Source organism: Cataglyphis hispanica, chromosome 5, assembly GCF_021464435.1.
Source record: "Cataglyphis hispanica isolate Lineage 1 chromosome 5, ULB_Chis1_1.0, whole genome shotgun sequence".
In the NCBI taxonomy this organism is placed as follows: Eukaryota; Metazoa; Arthropoda; class Insecta; order Hymenoptera; family Formicidae; genus Cataglyphis; species Cataglyphis hispanica.
Genome location: NC_065958.1, coordinates 3,533,136 through 3,550,637, shown reverse-complemented (window position 1 = coordinate 3,550,637; position 17,502 = coordinate 3,533,136). Strand labels below are relative to the sequence as shown.

The 17,502-nt window shown below is 30.7% G+C and overlaps 1 protein-coding gene across 2 annotated transcripts in view; it reads right to left on the bottom strand.

The window, feature by feature from the left end:
- Positions 1–17,502, bottom strand: part of LOC126849681 (UNC93-like protein) — a 49,613-nt gene that overhangs the window by 6,243 nt on the left and 25,868 nt on the right. For both annotated transcript variants that reach the window (XM_050591766.1, XM_050591764.1), the window contains exons 4-5: positions 9,597–9,759; positions 2,320–2,587 (exon numbers count right to left, since the gene is read on the bottom strand). In XM_050591766.1, the coding sequence (XP_050447723.1) occupies positions 2,320–2,587; positions 9,597–9,759 (431 nt within the window). The remainder of the gene's footprint in view (positions 1–2,319; positions 2,588–9,596; positions 9,760–17,502) is intronic.

The following is a 17,502-nucleotide window of genomic DNA, read 5'->3' as shown; positions in this document are numbered from 1 at the left end:
CCGCAATATGTTTTTAGAGAGACTTGAAAGAATATTTTTAAAAGTTTTTTAAATAATGATATCGCATGCGTGATCGTTAATTATCTATAATAGTACGTTGAAATTAGAAATTCACACGGTGCACGCGCAATGCACGCAATTATTCCTACAAAGCCGGATGCGAGGTAAATGCAGTTACCTATATTGTAAGCTTTAATGTACTTGGATAGATTGATTTACATATCGGTTTTTGCAAAATCTCGAGATGCAACTCAAACGAAAATCATTGAGCGATTAATCTCGCAAGAACTATACATTATGGCAGAAAAGAAATGCCCGAGACTCGTTATTCCGTTCGTATAATTGCAAAAGTTCTAATTATATAAAGACAAGTCTGCTGTGTGTCATTTGGTTGTTTGTTACATGTGAAAATTGCAGTTACGAACGAGTAAAAATTAAATCAAAATTGAATTATTGACGCTGCTCGAATATTTTTTTTTTTTTCATCTTGAAATAAAGGAATAAAAATTGATTATGGCTCTAATAATATGGGAAATCTAAAAAACTTTGATATCTATATAATACCTAGTGTGGATTTTTTTTTATTTGCTAATCAACCCAACAAATTAATGGAAAATTAAATACGAAAAATTAATGTTGAGTAGTTTGTTTTGTGCCAACCAATGTATGTATTTGTGTGTATCTTTGAGAAAATTTTTGGGCATGATCTAATCAATACAAAGGTCAGAATCGTCGTCTTCCGTTAACGCTGTAGTAAACACATATATACATACATGAATATTTGTTTGGTTTCATGTCAATAAATTTTTTGCGAAAGAAAGAGAAAGAGATCTCTTTTTCTAATCTTTCTCGAGAATATAATACAAACAAACATTGACGATATATAGTGTCTTCTTTGTATCATATTATCCGTAATGTCACCATCACGTGAATGTAACATTAAATATTCCTATATTATGAATTTTAAATATCAATGACCGTCCAGTTCTATGATGGTCAATGTTTATTGCTCCATTTAAAATTTATACAAGAATATTACGATGGCATTACGATGATATGATGAGGACTTATATAGTGTATACTTCAGTTTTATATGTGTCACGAAATTATCACTTTTTCTATGTGTCATCTTAATCAATTCCTCCGGGCGCTGCTTTACGAAAGCTTTTTCATTAATCATTTGACTCTTTTGTTAATGCAACTTTTGATTTATTAATACAATTATATGGCGGCGGCATGTGCAAACTAATATAAAGAAAATTATATTATTATCGATACGCCAATCGCTAATTATCGAAAAGCAATTTAGCTATTTAGTAATTTGCGATTTATTACTTCCTTTCTGTTACGATTGATTTTTTTACAGATTACATCATCGAATCTTCTACAATGTATCTGTCTTATCAATGATGAGCGATTGCTATATAAAAAAGATACTTTTCTTACAATTCTTACGTATTCGTAAAAAATTGCAGACAAATTGACGCTTACGTAATGCAAAATATTATAGTCGATGATTTTATGTTTGTTATGAACTCTCTTTTCCCAAACTGAATAGATCAGTGACCCTCTAATTTAGTAAGAACGTTAATATTAATGAGAAGTAACTTATTTTTAGACCAATATTATTTTTTGTCATGAATGTGTTAAGAGCAGCTGTCAAGTATTTGTCTGAGTCATCAATATCCGGGTTGATTGTGAACAAATATGGAATATAGCCGGTCTTGAACGGGCCAGTCGCTTATAACAAAAATTCAATTTTCTTGAAATATCAAAAAAAGAGAGATTATTAGACAAATCCGTGTCTTCAAAATTGATTTGCTTATCCTTTATTGTATTACGGACTTCAAATCCGCGATAATAATGGGATAAATGAATTTAAATAATTTTTTTTTGGATCCCTGATGTAATACAATGATATGGCGTTTGCTTCCTTATATCCTCGATTATGAAAATAAGCACAACATATTATAAACTTGAATTTAATATTAATCTGAATAATCTTTTAGTCTGTCTATGATGTAATGAAATATCGTTCGGTTTATTATACTCGATTGCGCGTGTAATAACCTGCAAGCCGTATGATTAATTACGTCTATCACGTAATATTTTGCGCAACGCCGGCATTCGATTATTTCACAGTGGTTGAAGTAATTAAAATGGCTTTAAAATTGACATATCGAAAACAACAATTTTAAAAAACTATCCTAATAACGTACTATCTCTTTTATTATATCATACATAAATTTCTCATCTGTATTTTTTTTATTTTGCAATATTTAAACTAATATTAACATATAAAATATAATAAATACTTACCATTGACTTGCGTTTGCCACACGGCATCACCCACACCCCAAAGACCTGAGACCGAATAAAAAATGTAAGGATTATCAGGATGCGGCTTCCACATGAGAAGAACGACTACGAGGGAGGCATGAACGATGGCGCCCAGTGCCATCAGCGGCTGTCTGCCGACGAATTTCATTAATGAGCCGAATAACAACGAACAGCCAGCGTTGACCACCCCGAAGCAGATCATGACGTAGCCGACTCTGTGGACACCTAGAGCGCAGGAGATGTACGCCTGGAAAGACACAAAAGGATTCGATTTACTACTTCTTTTTTTAATTCGCCAAAGATGATCTATGGCATTCCAAATCCAAATCAAAATTAAATTCTCTCTTTTTTCCTTTCTTTTTTTTGCGCGTTGAAGATTGCTGATAAATTAGATTAATAATTGGAACACAATGGCTTTCATTTCAGATAATCTTTCTCTAGATAATACGCTATTAAGCGTCACACAGATAGAAGAATACCAAATCTATTTTTTTCTATGCATATTTTACATATTTTTATGCATATTTTATTTTGTTGAATAAATTGATGCCCTTGTTCTATAAGAGAAGCTGATGTCAATCTGCTTTCGTGTGTATATATCAACGCTATCTTGCAATTATCATCCCATCAATCATCAAATTTTAACACAATATAATGACAGACTGAGAGCGAACTTTTTTATCTGTGAATTCTTCATTTAATCATATTTAAACGTTTTTTATTCTTCATTTAAATCTATTATAACACTTAAGCTACTATTCTAAGATTCCAAAACGCATGTCCTTGAAAGAGCATTACAAGGATACGCTCTTTTTTTATACATCACAGGATATCTGACTATATATTTTTTTCCGTTTAAAAAAGATAATGATTGTTAATGATAGATTAAAAATTGATAATCATATATATTCTATAGAATATTAAATAAGAAATTATATGCTATTGTACATGTTACATTGAATGTGAGATTTGCCGAATATTTGCGCCAAAAATAATCGATGCGCAAAGTTACTGATGATTCAAGAGTATTATGATAGATACCTCAATTCATTGACGTATCTATCATTAATCATACACCTACTGCATCGATTAAATTCGATTTAGAAGCTGTGTAAAATATTTATTCACCGATTGTAAATTCTGAAAAATATTTAATTCTTCATATGGAGACGTTATATACAATTATTAATTTTCTAGATTTTTTAGATATATTATATTTATAGATTATATTTTTATATAAATACATTACAAAATATGTTCTCTAACATTGCAAAAAAAACTTTGACTAATTATACATTCTTCCATAAAAATTGAAGTAGCGTCATGTAAATATTTGTGTGATTATTTTTTGCGATATATTGACGTCTTCCTCGAATACTTTATGTTGCTAAATATATTAATCTCGAACATTGAAAGACCCGTGCAATTAATAAAGAAATTAACATATGTTTATTTAAGAACTGAACATTATAAGCATCGACAGTTTTAATACTGACTCATAAAAACGTCTTATCTTTTCATTGATTACAAATAAAAATATCATTTTAATCATATTAGTCATACATAATCATATCTATTTATTTAGTAAATTTCTTTGTATTACGCATGCATTTGAGTATTTCCACTTTCATACATATAAATATGGCGCATATTATATTATGTCATCCTGTAGCTCAAGGCAAACAGCTATCTTATTAAGACAGTACAATGAATGAATCTTTTCGAAGACATCTCAATCAATATATGCGACGAATGAATACTTATGTCCAACATAAAATGTACTGCTGATAAATAGGTACGTATATTAAGTCACTTTCCGTGACAAGCGTATATTTTCCGGACAAAGCAATAAGTGCAAAAAAAAACGTGATTGATACGTTGCTATATGTATATTTAATAACTCAATTTATATACTTGTAGTGATACGGAGAATATATTTTCTGCGGAGGACGCAATAAATTCAAGAAAACGTGATTTTGATATGACATATGTATTAAATAATATACATTTTAAATCGAAAGTATGTTTTAAATGCGCATACAATATTGTCATTGGAAAAAAAATTCTAAACTTATATTTTTTTGAGAATGGAACAAATTCGTAAAGCACTTTGTAAACCTTCACATCTTATAATAGTAATTATTTTTATGCTTTTATTCTTCTTCTCTTTCTTATTTATATAAACATCAAATAAAATTTTTACCGATGCTCAAATATATAAGAAATTTGGAATGAATTAAAGAAATTTGCGCCGAGTTTTTGTTCTTAAACAACCGTATTAATTCATGATTAAAAATTTCTTTGTTACAAGTCGACTGTATTTATGGTTTCATTGAGTTCCATGGGGCGGTCGTAACGTCGCATTCCTTTAATACTTCGGTGTGATTCTCGATCTGACAACATCCGGGCATTTGAATGGACTTATATATATGAGCCCCGAGGCATTCACTTATATATATCGAAGAACGAAACGAGTCGTGGCCACGTGTATGCGTATACATGCACGCAATCCGGCTCACGTGTAAAAGAAATACTGGTACGTGGAATTTCAGGTATGAAAATCCGGTATCGCCGGATCGGCGCGAGAATAAGCTCGCCGGGCTATTTATAACAAGTCCAGCGCCACTCAGCTGACTCAGCGAAGTCTGCACCTCCTCTTCTCTCTTCTTTTTTTTTCTTTCTCTCTCTCTCTTTTCTCATCTAATTTTCTCTCTTTGCATAAGTTTAATTGCCCAATTACCCGTCTTACCAGAGACGAAGACGTCGTACGACCTGTCGGCGAACCAGTTTCGAACAAGTTGCGACTCGTTAGTCTGAAGCACTTTTTGTCATAATGCAGGGTCGTTTAATAACGAGGGGGTTTACCCGATGCACGACCTTCCCCGATTAATTCTAGCTTCTTACGTGAAACTTACGTTTCTTCGATGGAGATTGTCAATGAGTAGCATCTAAAAGTTCGGAAGAATGTACCTAATTCGATCGTTCTTAAAATAGATCTATTTTTGAATAAAAGAGCAATTTATAGAAATAAGGTGATATACGCAATCTTTTTCTTTATATCCAAGCGTAAATATATCCAAAAGTCTAAACTAAGTCCAAATTTCTATTGTCACGAATGTAGTTTTCCAAGCGATATAAATATTTTCAATTGGCATCATTTTAAAAATATAGCTGGAATTCTAGCCGACAGCCTACAGAGACAAGAGAAGGTAAAGTGAAAAAAATGATCCGTTAAATTAAAACTGCCGTAGCTTGATCGCGATTGTATCGTAAAAACTAAACACTGAACTGAGACGTGTTTTTGCGAGATACCATATTTGTAATATCTGAGAAAACGTAAAGATATTGTTGCGGATCGATTACCAGCTAGACAGCATACAAATTACGCAAATCCATCTTTTCAATTGGGCGAAATAGCATACAGACTGGTATTATTATTGCCACGGTTTTTTTCTTCATTACAGCTTAGAGCAGCTCAGAGCAATTATTAATTATATTCCTTATACTGTGCGTGAATAAGTATCACGTTATATCCTGTTTTCAAATATAAATCTCCTTATTTAATAATATTCTTGCTATGTCACGCACACTTCCAGATGAAAAAACATAAAGAGTTTTTAAAGAAAAATTTATTTCTTTACTAAATATCTCTTCCTTTCATATACATATCTCTTCCTTTTCTTATTTCGTTTTTCTTGTTTCGCTTTCATAGCAAACAAACATATATGTATCTCTAATTAATGTATATTTACTTTCTAAATCTAATGCATATAACTATCATGGGTGTGTGTGTGGGGAGATGTGTTTAATCATTTTCTTTTGTAACACACATTCTAATGTTTCGTTGTTATTATTTTTAGCTAATTATATTTCAATTTAATGTACTGTAGCTTTTCAGTTTTATATATACGCATGTAACGAATATACAAATCTTGCCTCCTAAAATATAATAAATTTTTTTCTATTTATGGTGTATTTTATGTTAGAAAAGCTTAATTTTATATTTTTTAGTAGTTATTCATTTCGAAAAATTATTTGGCTTAAGTGCACAAAACAGATTGCTTTTAAAACAGCATTGTAGAAAATATTTTTCTTTTTCTCTTTTAATTTTTTATCACAATTGAGTATACTTTTTCTTTTAATCTACTCTTGATGAAAAATTCTAATTTAAATAATAATTTAACATGCATCTTGCTTTATATTTTTCTGTCTTTAATGCGATTGCTAAAAAAATAACTGTTTGAATTGTCCGCATTAATATAACATCCAATTGCAAAATTAAAAACGTATATATACCATTAATTTTATAATTAATGTTTACTTTTGTATTTATACACAAATAGATAAAAAGCTATTTATGTCTTTATTCGCGTACTTGCTGAAATCAATTGCACTCAAAGCTTCGAGACTTTAATGCTCGCATAATATTGTACAACACAATACGTGCAATACATAGTATATATCTTGTTTATTTATAATAAACTTTTTTTATCTAATAAAAAAGATAAACGTATCTCATTATAATTTCCGAGTTACAACAATGATTATATGCTGAAATAAATTTTTCAATTTATCTAATTACAGAGTGTAAATATGACACACATCTTTCCAAAATAAAAGATTATGAGACATACATATTTTATTAATACTAGAATTATTTTTGGAACGCATATTCAACAATACATTTTGCGTATAAATCATTTTTCAATAAAGTCATTCTCGAAAGAGGTAACACAAATGTGATCCTAGCATCTCTCGTATCTATAATCAGTAACACGTGTTTCCGGAAGATGATCATGCGTCCTCGCGCGGGGTGATATCACGCATGGAAAAACAGCGTTCTATATCTAGCACGAGTTCTAACGCTGATTCAGGTCGATCTTTTATTGCATTTCATTGATTGTGACTTGTCGTTATAGCGAGGTTTCGTGCGTAAAGAAAAATCGAAGAGAAAATTCGCGAAAAGCAAGTTAAACACTCGCACATTTTACCGCAATAATATTTATTTTTTGTTTTGCGCGGAAAATCACATTAAATGTCAAAAACTTTTTTGCATTAAATATTTTAATTATCGATATCGATGTATATACTGTAATGCTTAATATTTTAATTATTTTTTTTTAAATTTAAATAATTAATCTTATGTATAATTATTTGTTGTTAGTTTTTAATTCTAAATTTTCTAGCAGATTTTAATTCTTAATTTTATTTTACTTTCTTTCTAGAACTTTTTGTATATATTTCCACAAAGTAACTCTGTTTCATATAAATTCAGATTATTCCATATAAATAAACATAATAGCATAGATCATGCGATCAAATTAAAGGGATTCTACCAACAAAATCATTTATTTCATAGATATTACAAATTAATTACTCTAACAGACATTTTTTTTAATCCAATTATTAATCGCAAATAAAAATTTTTCGTTAATAAGTTTGTTAATAAAATATATAATTGTTAACGTATATAAAGAGATTTAAGCAACAAATTATTTAATATATCGATTATAACATTATACATAAAATACAGAATTTTTATCAAGAAACATAAGAATCAAAGAATCGAACAAAAACTGACAATAATTTTATAGAAAATAGAATCGGAGCAACAAATCTTTGCCTCACAATCAAAACAAATTAAAAGGTCTAGAAAGATCCGACGTTGTCGGCTATGTCGTCGACTTCGCCTTCGTAATCTTGATGACAGTTTCCGTGCCGACGAAAAGAAAAGTATCCATTTATTCCCGCAATGGTCAAAGACTGCTATCAACTTGTTACTATCAACGATGAAGAAGACGAAGACTGTCGTCCCGACTTGCAATAATTCGAGGCCGGATCGGAAGGTAGACTCTGGCGCCAGTTGAAGCGCACAAAAAGAGAAAATCTACTTGGAGACCAACCGGTTATAGAGCTTGGCGATCGACTGTGAGAGGTTTCCATCATACATTTCTTTGTAGCCTTCTTCAAAAGTAGGTTACCCGCAAATTCTCGGGATTCGATTAGGATATACTCCAAAAAGGATCATTGTAAATATTTTCTAAATAATTGAGTACAATTGATAAATAAATAAATGATTTTACGTAGAAAATCGTCAGAAGCTAACTTGAGCGTTTTTATCAAGTGTTAACAGTTCGATCAACAGATCTGTAATGTAAATAATTACGTAACTTGCGTATTGTGATTGAATCATTATCTTAACTCTAATAATATAATAAATTGGATGTTCTTTTCGCATTTTCACATAGACTAGTCTTCTTTTGTATTAAACACGTATCCGTTTTATCTCATGTGAAATATTCCTCTTGTGATCGGGTTTTTATCGTTTTCGAAGACTGCCATTTGTCATGACAAATAATTACATTTTCCAGGCCGCAGCGATGTACGCTATTGTGAAATGGCGTCGATAAATCTTCGCACGGTATAACGCCATAAATAGAACCGGACAGTACGTGCCCGGGAATAAGAAAGCAGAATACTATAAACAGGAATACGGAATCTTGCTTTTTTTTGTCTCTTTTTTTTTTGTTTCTTCGCCGATGACGGCTCGATAATAGTTACAGAGGCAAATTGAGTTGACGTCATTGTGCCTCATTAATGTTGGATCCTGGTACGAAATCAAGGACGATCATTTCCTTATCAATGATTTGCGAAAACACGTGGAAGAACTAATGACTCGCAATAAAAGGTCGATACACGAAACAGCGATATATAGATTGCAAAATGGAATGCCATTGTTTTATCAACGGTTGCAGTTTACAATGTGCACGAAAGGGAGTGACCGGCATCAATTTATATGACGACAGCGCGACCAACAGCTGTCATTAGAAAGTGCTGTATATTTCACTAGCCATGAACGAATCTATCTACCGTGATAAATTCATTTACTCGCATTCTATCATTTATTAATATTAAAGACGATCATCATTATTAATTGTGCAAATAATTCATAAAATTTATGAATAAGGAATTTGATTCTTTGCTAAAAAAAAAAAAGAATTAAAATTCTTTTTTACTGCTCTTATTACAAGCATAAAATACATGTGTATTGCATTAATTAAACTTTTACTGATTGTATATAAGTTAAAAAGATAAAATCAAATATTACACAATAAATATAAATATTCTTCCTTCTAATTAAATATAAGATTTCATAAAAATGTGATTGTGATTAAATTTCTAATATTAATTTATATTGACAGAATTTTATATGGAACAAGAGCGATTTAAAAGCTTTATGCGTTTCGAGAACTCACCTGCGTAAAATCGGCGCCGATGAAAGCTTGCTCCATACCGATCCATACCGTGATCGGTATCAGCAATTGCTGATAAGGTTTTTTTAGCTGGTAAGCTGTAGCGGAGAGCAATTGAATGCCACTTATTTCTTGACTATCCGACCGTCGTTGCTTCTCGCCGTACCTGAAAGACAATTGAGAATTATGTCAGCATTAATGTCTTCTTAAGAAGCTAAAATACTATCGTTCTCTGCGATTTATTGCTTTAGTTTAATTTTATACATGAACACAATAAGTCTATTTCTACTTTTTGCGATAAATGTAAATGTGCGGAAACAAAATAAATGTACGAGATAATTTGTCTGATTCCGGGAAGACAAAACTGCGCTACTCGAGAGGCTTATCTAATAATACGTTTTAACGATGAAGCAGTTCTCATTTACTGGTTTTTCCTGGAAGAATTGCACATTTTTAACGATTTGATCAATAGTAATTGAATAGAATAGTTATCTCTGTTTATTAAATTTGCTATATTATTGTTTATTAAAATCATTTATATCTAAGAGGGATATACTTATTACATATAATATAATTATTAAAATTTAAAATTATTCAAAATTTTTATTTTGATATAACTACGTCTATATTATTAAAATCATATTTTAATAATCAGCGCGGTTATATTTTACGTTAAATATAATTTTGTATGTAATACATAAATCAAGAGTCAGATGGACAAAAGAGCGGGAAACTGAATGAACAATAATGATCAGCTGCCGCTTAGAACGTACGATTTTCCGGCAAACTTTTGCGCCGCTATTCGCAAAAAGGAAGAACACGCTCGCTTGGATATGGATTAATGATGACCGAGATTAATTATTATCGCGATGGTACCATCCATGTGCTTATTCAGTGTCCGTGCAACGTAAGCCACGCGGAAATGGATTGCGTAATTAGCAAACTTCCACTGGTATACACTGCCATTGAACGATATCGCGTGTCCAAGCCGGATTCATTCATCGTTTCATGTCGCGATTACATGAATGTGAACTCGGACGCCATATGAATCGATTTCGATCATTTTACATTATTTGTAATAAATCAATGACTGACAATGAGTAGGATAATGAAACACGATTTCTATTTCTCTTATATTTTTAGGAAATAAAAAGTTTATAGACCTATTTAATGTAAACTCTATTTTGCTGTAAAAAATTTTTGATAACACTATAAAGAGCGGCGTTTAATTATTGCGCGTTTATAACATATAATATTGTTTTTTTTCTAATAAAATAAAAAAATAAAATAATAAAATAAAAAAAAAAATGGAAATATTATATCACAATTCTCGTGTTGGACAAGGCTCTAATGAGATTGCCATCTGAAATATTCACGTGCCATTAAAATATATGCGGTATTTAGAAAATTCTTAGAAAATTTAAATATTTTAAAGCTTGCTTTTGTGTAATATTCTTGCGAAGAGATCCAATGTCAGAGAGTGGTAGACCAAAGTATTTTTAACATAAAAAAAATTTATATTTCAAGATAAAGAAAATCGATTTTGCTCTGTAAAACCTATTATGTGCATAAGATTCATTAATATTTTTATAAATTTTATATTATTATAAATATATATATATATATATATATATATATATATATATATTATATTTATATTATTTAAATTTAATCTAAAAATTATATAAAATACGATAAAAGATTTGCGATAAGAGAAAATACAGGATATATCTTAAAAGAAAATAAATATCAGCAAGTGTCTTGAATATCGTACATCATAAAAATTAATATGGTGGTGGGAATGAAAAGTACTCTTTTATGTTTTACCGCAAAAAAATCCGACGAATAGAATCCCGGCGCTAAATTTAGCTGACAAACCAGATATAAATCGTTCCTAAGAGCCGCGATAAGTTGGGGCCCGAGATGGTACGGCAATACAGCCGGTGCCTTGTCGGTAAATTCACAAAGTAAATCTCTCGATTGTGCCGCTAAACGCTCGACAGCTCAGCGAATATTCTCCACCCCGGAGGACGACATTCCTGAGAACACGTTTGCAGTATTTCTGGGCCCGGCTGAAGCCACAGCCACCGTCTAGATCCGCGGAGAACGTGGTGCGAATCGACACTTGCAAAGACATGTATACCTCAGACATATTTCTCCAGACAAAAGGAGGCAACAAAACGAGTAATATATCTTTCGCGGCAATCTATATGACTGCTCCATATTGCTTTTGAATCGCGACTTGTTAATCACGCATGTATTAACAACTTGACAAACGGCCATGACAGTTGACGGGATGATCGTTCATCTCAGACATATACCTGGCTAAAGACGAATTATTACTATATATGTTATTTTTTTTTTTTTCATATGCTGATTTCGTCGTGGTGGCGCCACGAAGTCGTGTTTCCACATGCAAATGTTTATCGAAATAAAGAGAAATTGTCATGATGTGATAGCGAATTATATGATATGGATGAGAGTCGCCGCGGGCTAAATCCAGATACATAATTCAACAATTCTCTGATTAATATTTTTAATGGACTCGGTACCGATATTGTGACTCTCTATGATCCATTCGAGGATCTTGGAAGAAAATATATTTGATCAAACGTCGACTGAGCAAGCTTTTAATCTATTAATCCTCTTAATAAGCATGAATAATCCATTTGATTAATGATGCAAAAATTATTGATATTAAAATAATTTTTAAAATTGTTTTTATACTTAATTTTTCCACTTATACGGCAGAATGATTGCTTGCAATTTGTAGAACATAGTTAGTATTTTGCTTAATTATGAATAAATTTTATGTACTCATTATCATTATCTGTTTCATTTTCCGCGTTTTTGTGTTGATCACGCGCAATTTTTTTATATCCGGCCGCGAACGTTCACATGGTATGTAGCCTATAAACGATCCTTTTTACCTCTTTCAACCACAGCTGTGTGCTTTTACGAATGCATATTTCCGCGAGGCTTTCCAACGTATTCAGACTCGGCGTAAACCGTTATGGTTCAACCTTGGAAGCAGCGCGAGTGGAAGATAGCGACAGAATACGTTTTGGCTGCAATCTGCATGCGGATCTAACATGCTCATCTCTTTTACGTAAGACTTATTCAATATGCAGATATCACTGACGATACTATAATATTATGGCGAACGATAATGAGAGGAAAGAGAAGGAAAGAGCAACGCGATCGATTCTTTGAATGTTTTGGATAATCAAAGAAAATATTTAATGAAACGTTTGATAATTGTCATTCAAATACGATTAATCAAATTAATCTGGGCTGATATTAAATATTTTTTCTTTTTTTTAAGTGTATATATATGTCACACAAATGAAATTCTTAAATTACAAAAGTGTATTTTGTTAATTAATTTTAGCTAACCAATTCAATTCTCTAAATTTATGGATGCAATACTCATCTTAAATATAATATATTTTATACTTGCTATATATATATATATATAATCTTTTAAATATTTACATAATTTATAACTAATTAAATATTTATTATCCACCTGAATTGAGAAGTTACAAATTGTGCGAAAAGCAGTAACATTATGTTCCGGAAGAATTATGGTAACAAACGCGGCGTTTTGCATGAATTATTATTATTCAATTTGTAACATACATGTTATGCAAGATAAATTGATTTTGCAAGAGAAAAGTATTTAACTTATATGTAACACGTTGATATATCAATAATTTTATTTACGGCTACGGTCTTGTTTTGCGGTTCGCCTTCCGCGACAGCGCGGCAAACATTATGCGGGTCAGGATTATCTTTCTCCTAATGATGTCGTCTGCTAGATTGCAGCGACATAGTTAGCTATTGTAAAGTGAACTGGCAGCTGTAAACTAGCTAAACAGGCTTATTGTTTTCTTAAAGCGGTAACCAATGATGCGTTTCATTTAAAGAAAACAAGTAAAGCGTCCACATTTCTATCACAATTTTTGCCATAAACTTGAATAATATTTATATACTGGATATGATAATATATATTATATTCAAATATTGATATATTAAAAATCTATGATAAATAATTTTCTACAATTAATTCCTCATAATTTTGACGTGACATAAAATAAAACGGAGATGTATTAATTTCAACTATTAATTTAATTTTTTTTAAAAAGACAGTGTATCGACATGCGTTTTTAGCAAAATATATGTATATATATTTTTGTTTTTAAAATAATTAAAAGTTATCTATGTATATGTATTAACAACTTTTATCTACATGTGCATTATAAATAGTAACTTGATTGCGCAACTGCATAATTAAATTATTCTGTTAATTTAATATGGATTTTTCTCCCTATCATGATATTAAAACACCTATGATTACTTGTAACTACATGATTTGCATTACAAGCTAATTTTATAATGCAGTGAGCAGACACGCAATGTTTTTGAAACCGGTAAATATCAAAGCTGGTAACGGAAATTGAAAAAGAATTAAATATAGATATATATAGATATATATATAAATTATATATATATACATATATATATATATATACACATATATATGTAAATATCTTTGCTTTGTGTATGTTTCTATCTATCTATAACTGAAAGCAAATTAGCGACATGCATATGCGCAAACCGGAAAAAGATATGTATATATGAGCGCAGGGAAAACGTCAGTTTTTCTAACTGCACTGGTATTATGCATGCTGCGTTTCATCGTGGACGATTATCGAACGGCGACGCGTATCTCCGTAAGCGATCGCATGAATGAAGCGCGGCAGAGCCGTACCATGATGCATCGGTTCGCGGATTATTACGCAACGCGCAACATCGGCGATCGTGAAATTTCAATGTTTGGAGAGAGAAGTGGAAGAAGACACTTTGATTCAGACACTGGCACGAGAATCTATTCGAAGAATTATTAATAGAGAAGTACAAAAATATATTAGCACAATAGCGCACTAAACTTAACAAGTGGATTTTACTTTCTTTTTTTCTTTTTATATTTATGTGATATTATATAAGCATTTTTCGTCCCAGGTTTATAGAAAATTTTTTATTCAGAATTAAATTTTTTATAAAATCTCAGAGTCTGGAACGTTTGGCCGATCCTATATATACATCATGTAAAAATAATTCGCAAAAAAATTATAAAAAGCTAGATATAATTAGAATAGCAAAATATTTTTCTAACGGTACGCACAAATTCACACGATCCGCTTCTTACATTTACGATAACAGGTATGCGTTTGTGAACAAAGGGAATATGTTTCTCTTAGAGCGATAACGAAGAAGTGTTCTCGCAGATTTAAGCGAGAACACGAGCAGCGAGTGAGAAGTTGTTGTATCAGTACGTGCCGTCGTGTGTCCTAAATACATTCGTTTTACTACAACTATGATAAAATGTATATCTATAGAGTGTCTTTCACTGCGATATTTTCTTTTCGACTATAAATATTCAATATATAAACAAGTTTATTTCACTTTATTAATTAATATTGTAAATAATTAAAAAAAAAACTTTAGCGAGTTAAATTCTAGAACAATAAATGATTTAAATACAGCTTTGTTATTTTATAATATTTTTTTAAAGATTTGATCAATATTTTAATTAAATTAAATGCTAGCAATCAGAAATTGTAATAAATAATGATTTCACATAGAATTTTGCTAAGAATAAATTAATAATACAAAATGTGGAAACATCTATAGTCAAAGATATCATAAAATATTTCTGAAACACTCTATACCCAGCGCAACTGAGCGTTGCTTTATCATCGTTTTCTTTTCGTCAGACTAGCATTGTAAGTTTCTCGTTATCAAAACTCGCGTTAACACACACGTAAATCAGAAGAAGTGCGGCCTTGCGAAAAAACAATTCGCGAACTGCGGCTCAGCGACCGTCGTAAATTTCCCAGCAATTAAAGATGTCTAAGTATAGTTACAGAGTTCCGGATTAATTCGTCATTAGAATGAAAAAAAAAAAACAAGCATAATAAGAGGATGTCCAAATCCAGCAGGACATAATAAAATTGTTCAAAATCTCCAAAGAATATTTATCAGTTACATCTGTATTAAAAGAATTAATACAGACACGTTAAAAGATGGACAGAATTAATCGATTATATAATCGATTAATTCGATTAATTGATATTAATTTTTGATATTATATCCACTAGAAATTTCATATATTATATTATATAAAGATGTCATTTAGCTATATACATTTTTGCATCATATATTAATAATTACTGTTATAAAAATTTTTATTATAAAAATTTGGCCTAATTAAATATAAAAAAATATTAGAAATAAAAGATTATAAATAATATTATATATATTATTAATTCATAAATAATATTATAAAGAAAATATTACTAATTAATTAATATTTGTAATATATATGCTAATTAAATTAATATTTTTAATATATTATTTGTTGTTTGAATACAACAAATTATATTCGTCAAAATCGCGAAAGGATTGAATTAAATAATAACATATTGCAGAATCTTGCGCGGCGATGTGCAAAAACAATAAAAAATCTGTTGTCACGCAAGCCATAAAACCGTAACGCCGTAATTACAACCGGTAATAAGTCTGATAGTATCTATCACCTATCATCTAATTGCGAGCATAATACTCTATCGTTGGCTCTTTCCACGAAGGAGAGTCCGAACCGACTGATTTACCGGGCGGTCACATTGAACAGCCTTGATGTCTCACGACGAACAAAACGTAAACGTATATTTCATAGATGTCTATAAAAACAATTCATTAAACTGATCGGCCAAGTGTGCGGACAGGAAGCAAGACCTATGCGCAGGAAGATCTTCCCCTCCGCGATTTTATGATCAGCGATAACGGTCGTCTTCGATATAGAAGTGTCGTTAATGTTACGTCTACATTATCGCGATATGTTTTTTTTTTATCTCAGCGACTGAAGATCAATTTTATTAATCACAAAAGGTAGTTGATGTAGCGTGCATTTAACTTAAGTTTTAAAGTATGTATTTTGTAAAATTTTATAATGTTGTGTGTGTGTGTGTGTGTGTGTGTGTGTGTGTGTGTTGCAATCTAATCTGTGGCCTGATAATAATTTGGCGGACAGCGTATCATTAAGAGTTGCTTACATCCGGACAAACGCGTCCTTGAGCATCTTCCCGTGGCAGGATGAATATGAAAAGCATGATTTTACCGACGGCAGAAATGAAACTGCAGTTCTATAAACAATATTTGAATATATCAGTGCTGCTATTATTCAGCATCGAATATTTACATTCACGAGCCAATCCTTTTATCTAATTAATGCCAATGCAACACTTTTTTTTATAATCTATTATAGAATTTTAAATTTCTATATTAAAGAGGCAGAGAAAAAGAGAAAAAAAGAGAACAACTTAATAAGCAATCGGTTTTTTATGTCGATCAATGTCTCTGGATTTTTTGCGATTAATTGGATGCGAGAAGTAATTAAATAGTAAATCTTATTTTAATTATCTCTCAATAGTCGATGTAAAAAAAATACAAACATTTTTCCGATAAAGAGATTATATTTATGCTGCTTTGCAGCGTGTTCAAGGATACGCGCAGTCAGCATTAATGCAAAAAAAAAAAATAAAATAATGATTGTCGCTAAAAATATGTAGATATATATAATATTTATGCGAAAAATTGTAGTTTCCAATTTTTTAAATTTTCCCTAAAATAAAATAGAAATTTAGCTATGTTATTTTGCTAAGAGATTATATATATAATCTTTATTTTTTCTTTATATACAATTTTTTTATACTATTTATTTCTATTTTTTTAAATATATGTTCCATAATATGTGTCTAAACAGATTTATTTCACGCAAAACGTTAAATCATTCGATTAAACAAGACGGACTACTTTTAATTTGCAAATGAGGACAAAGCAATCA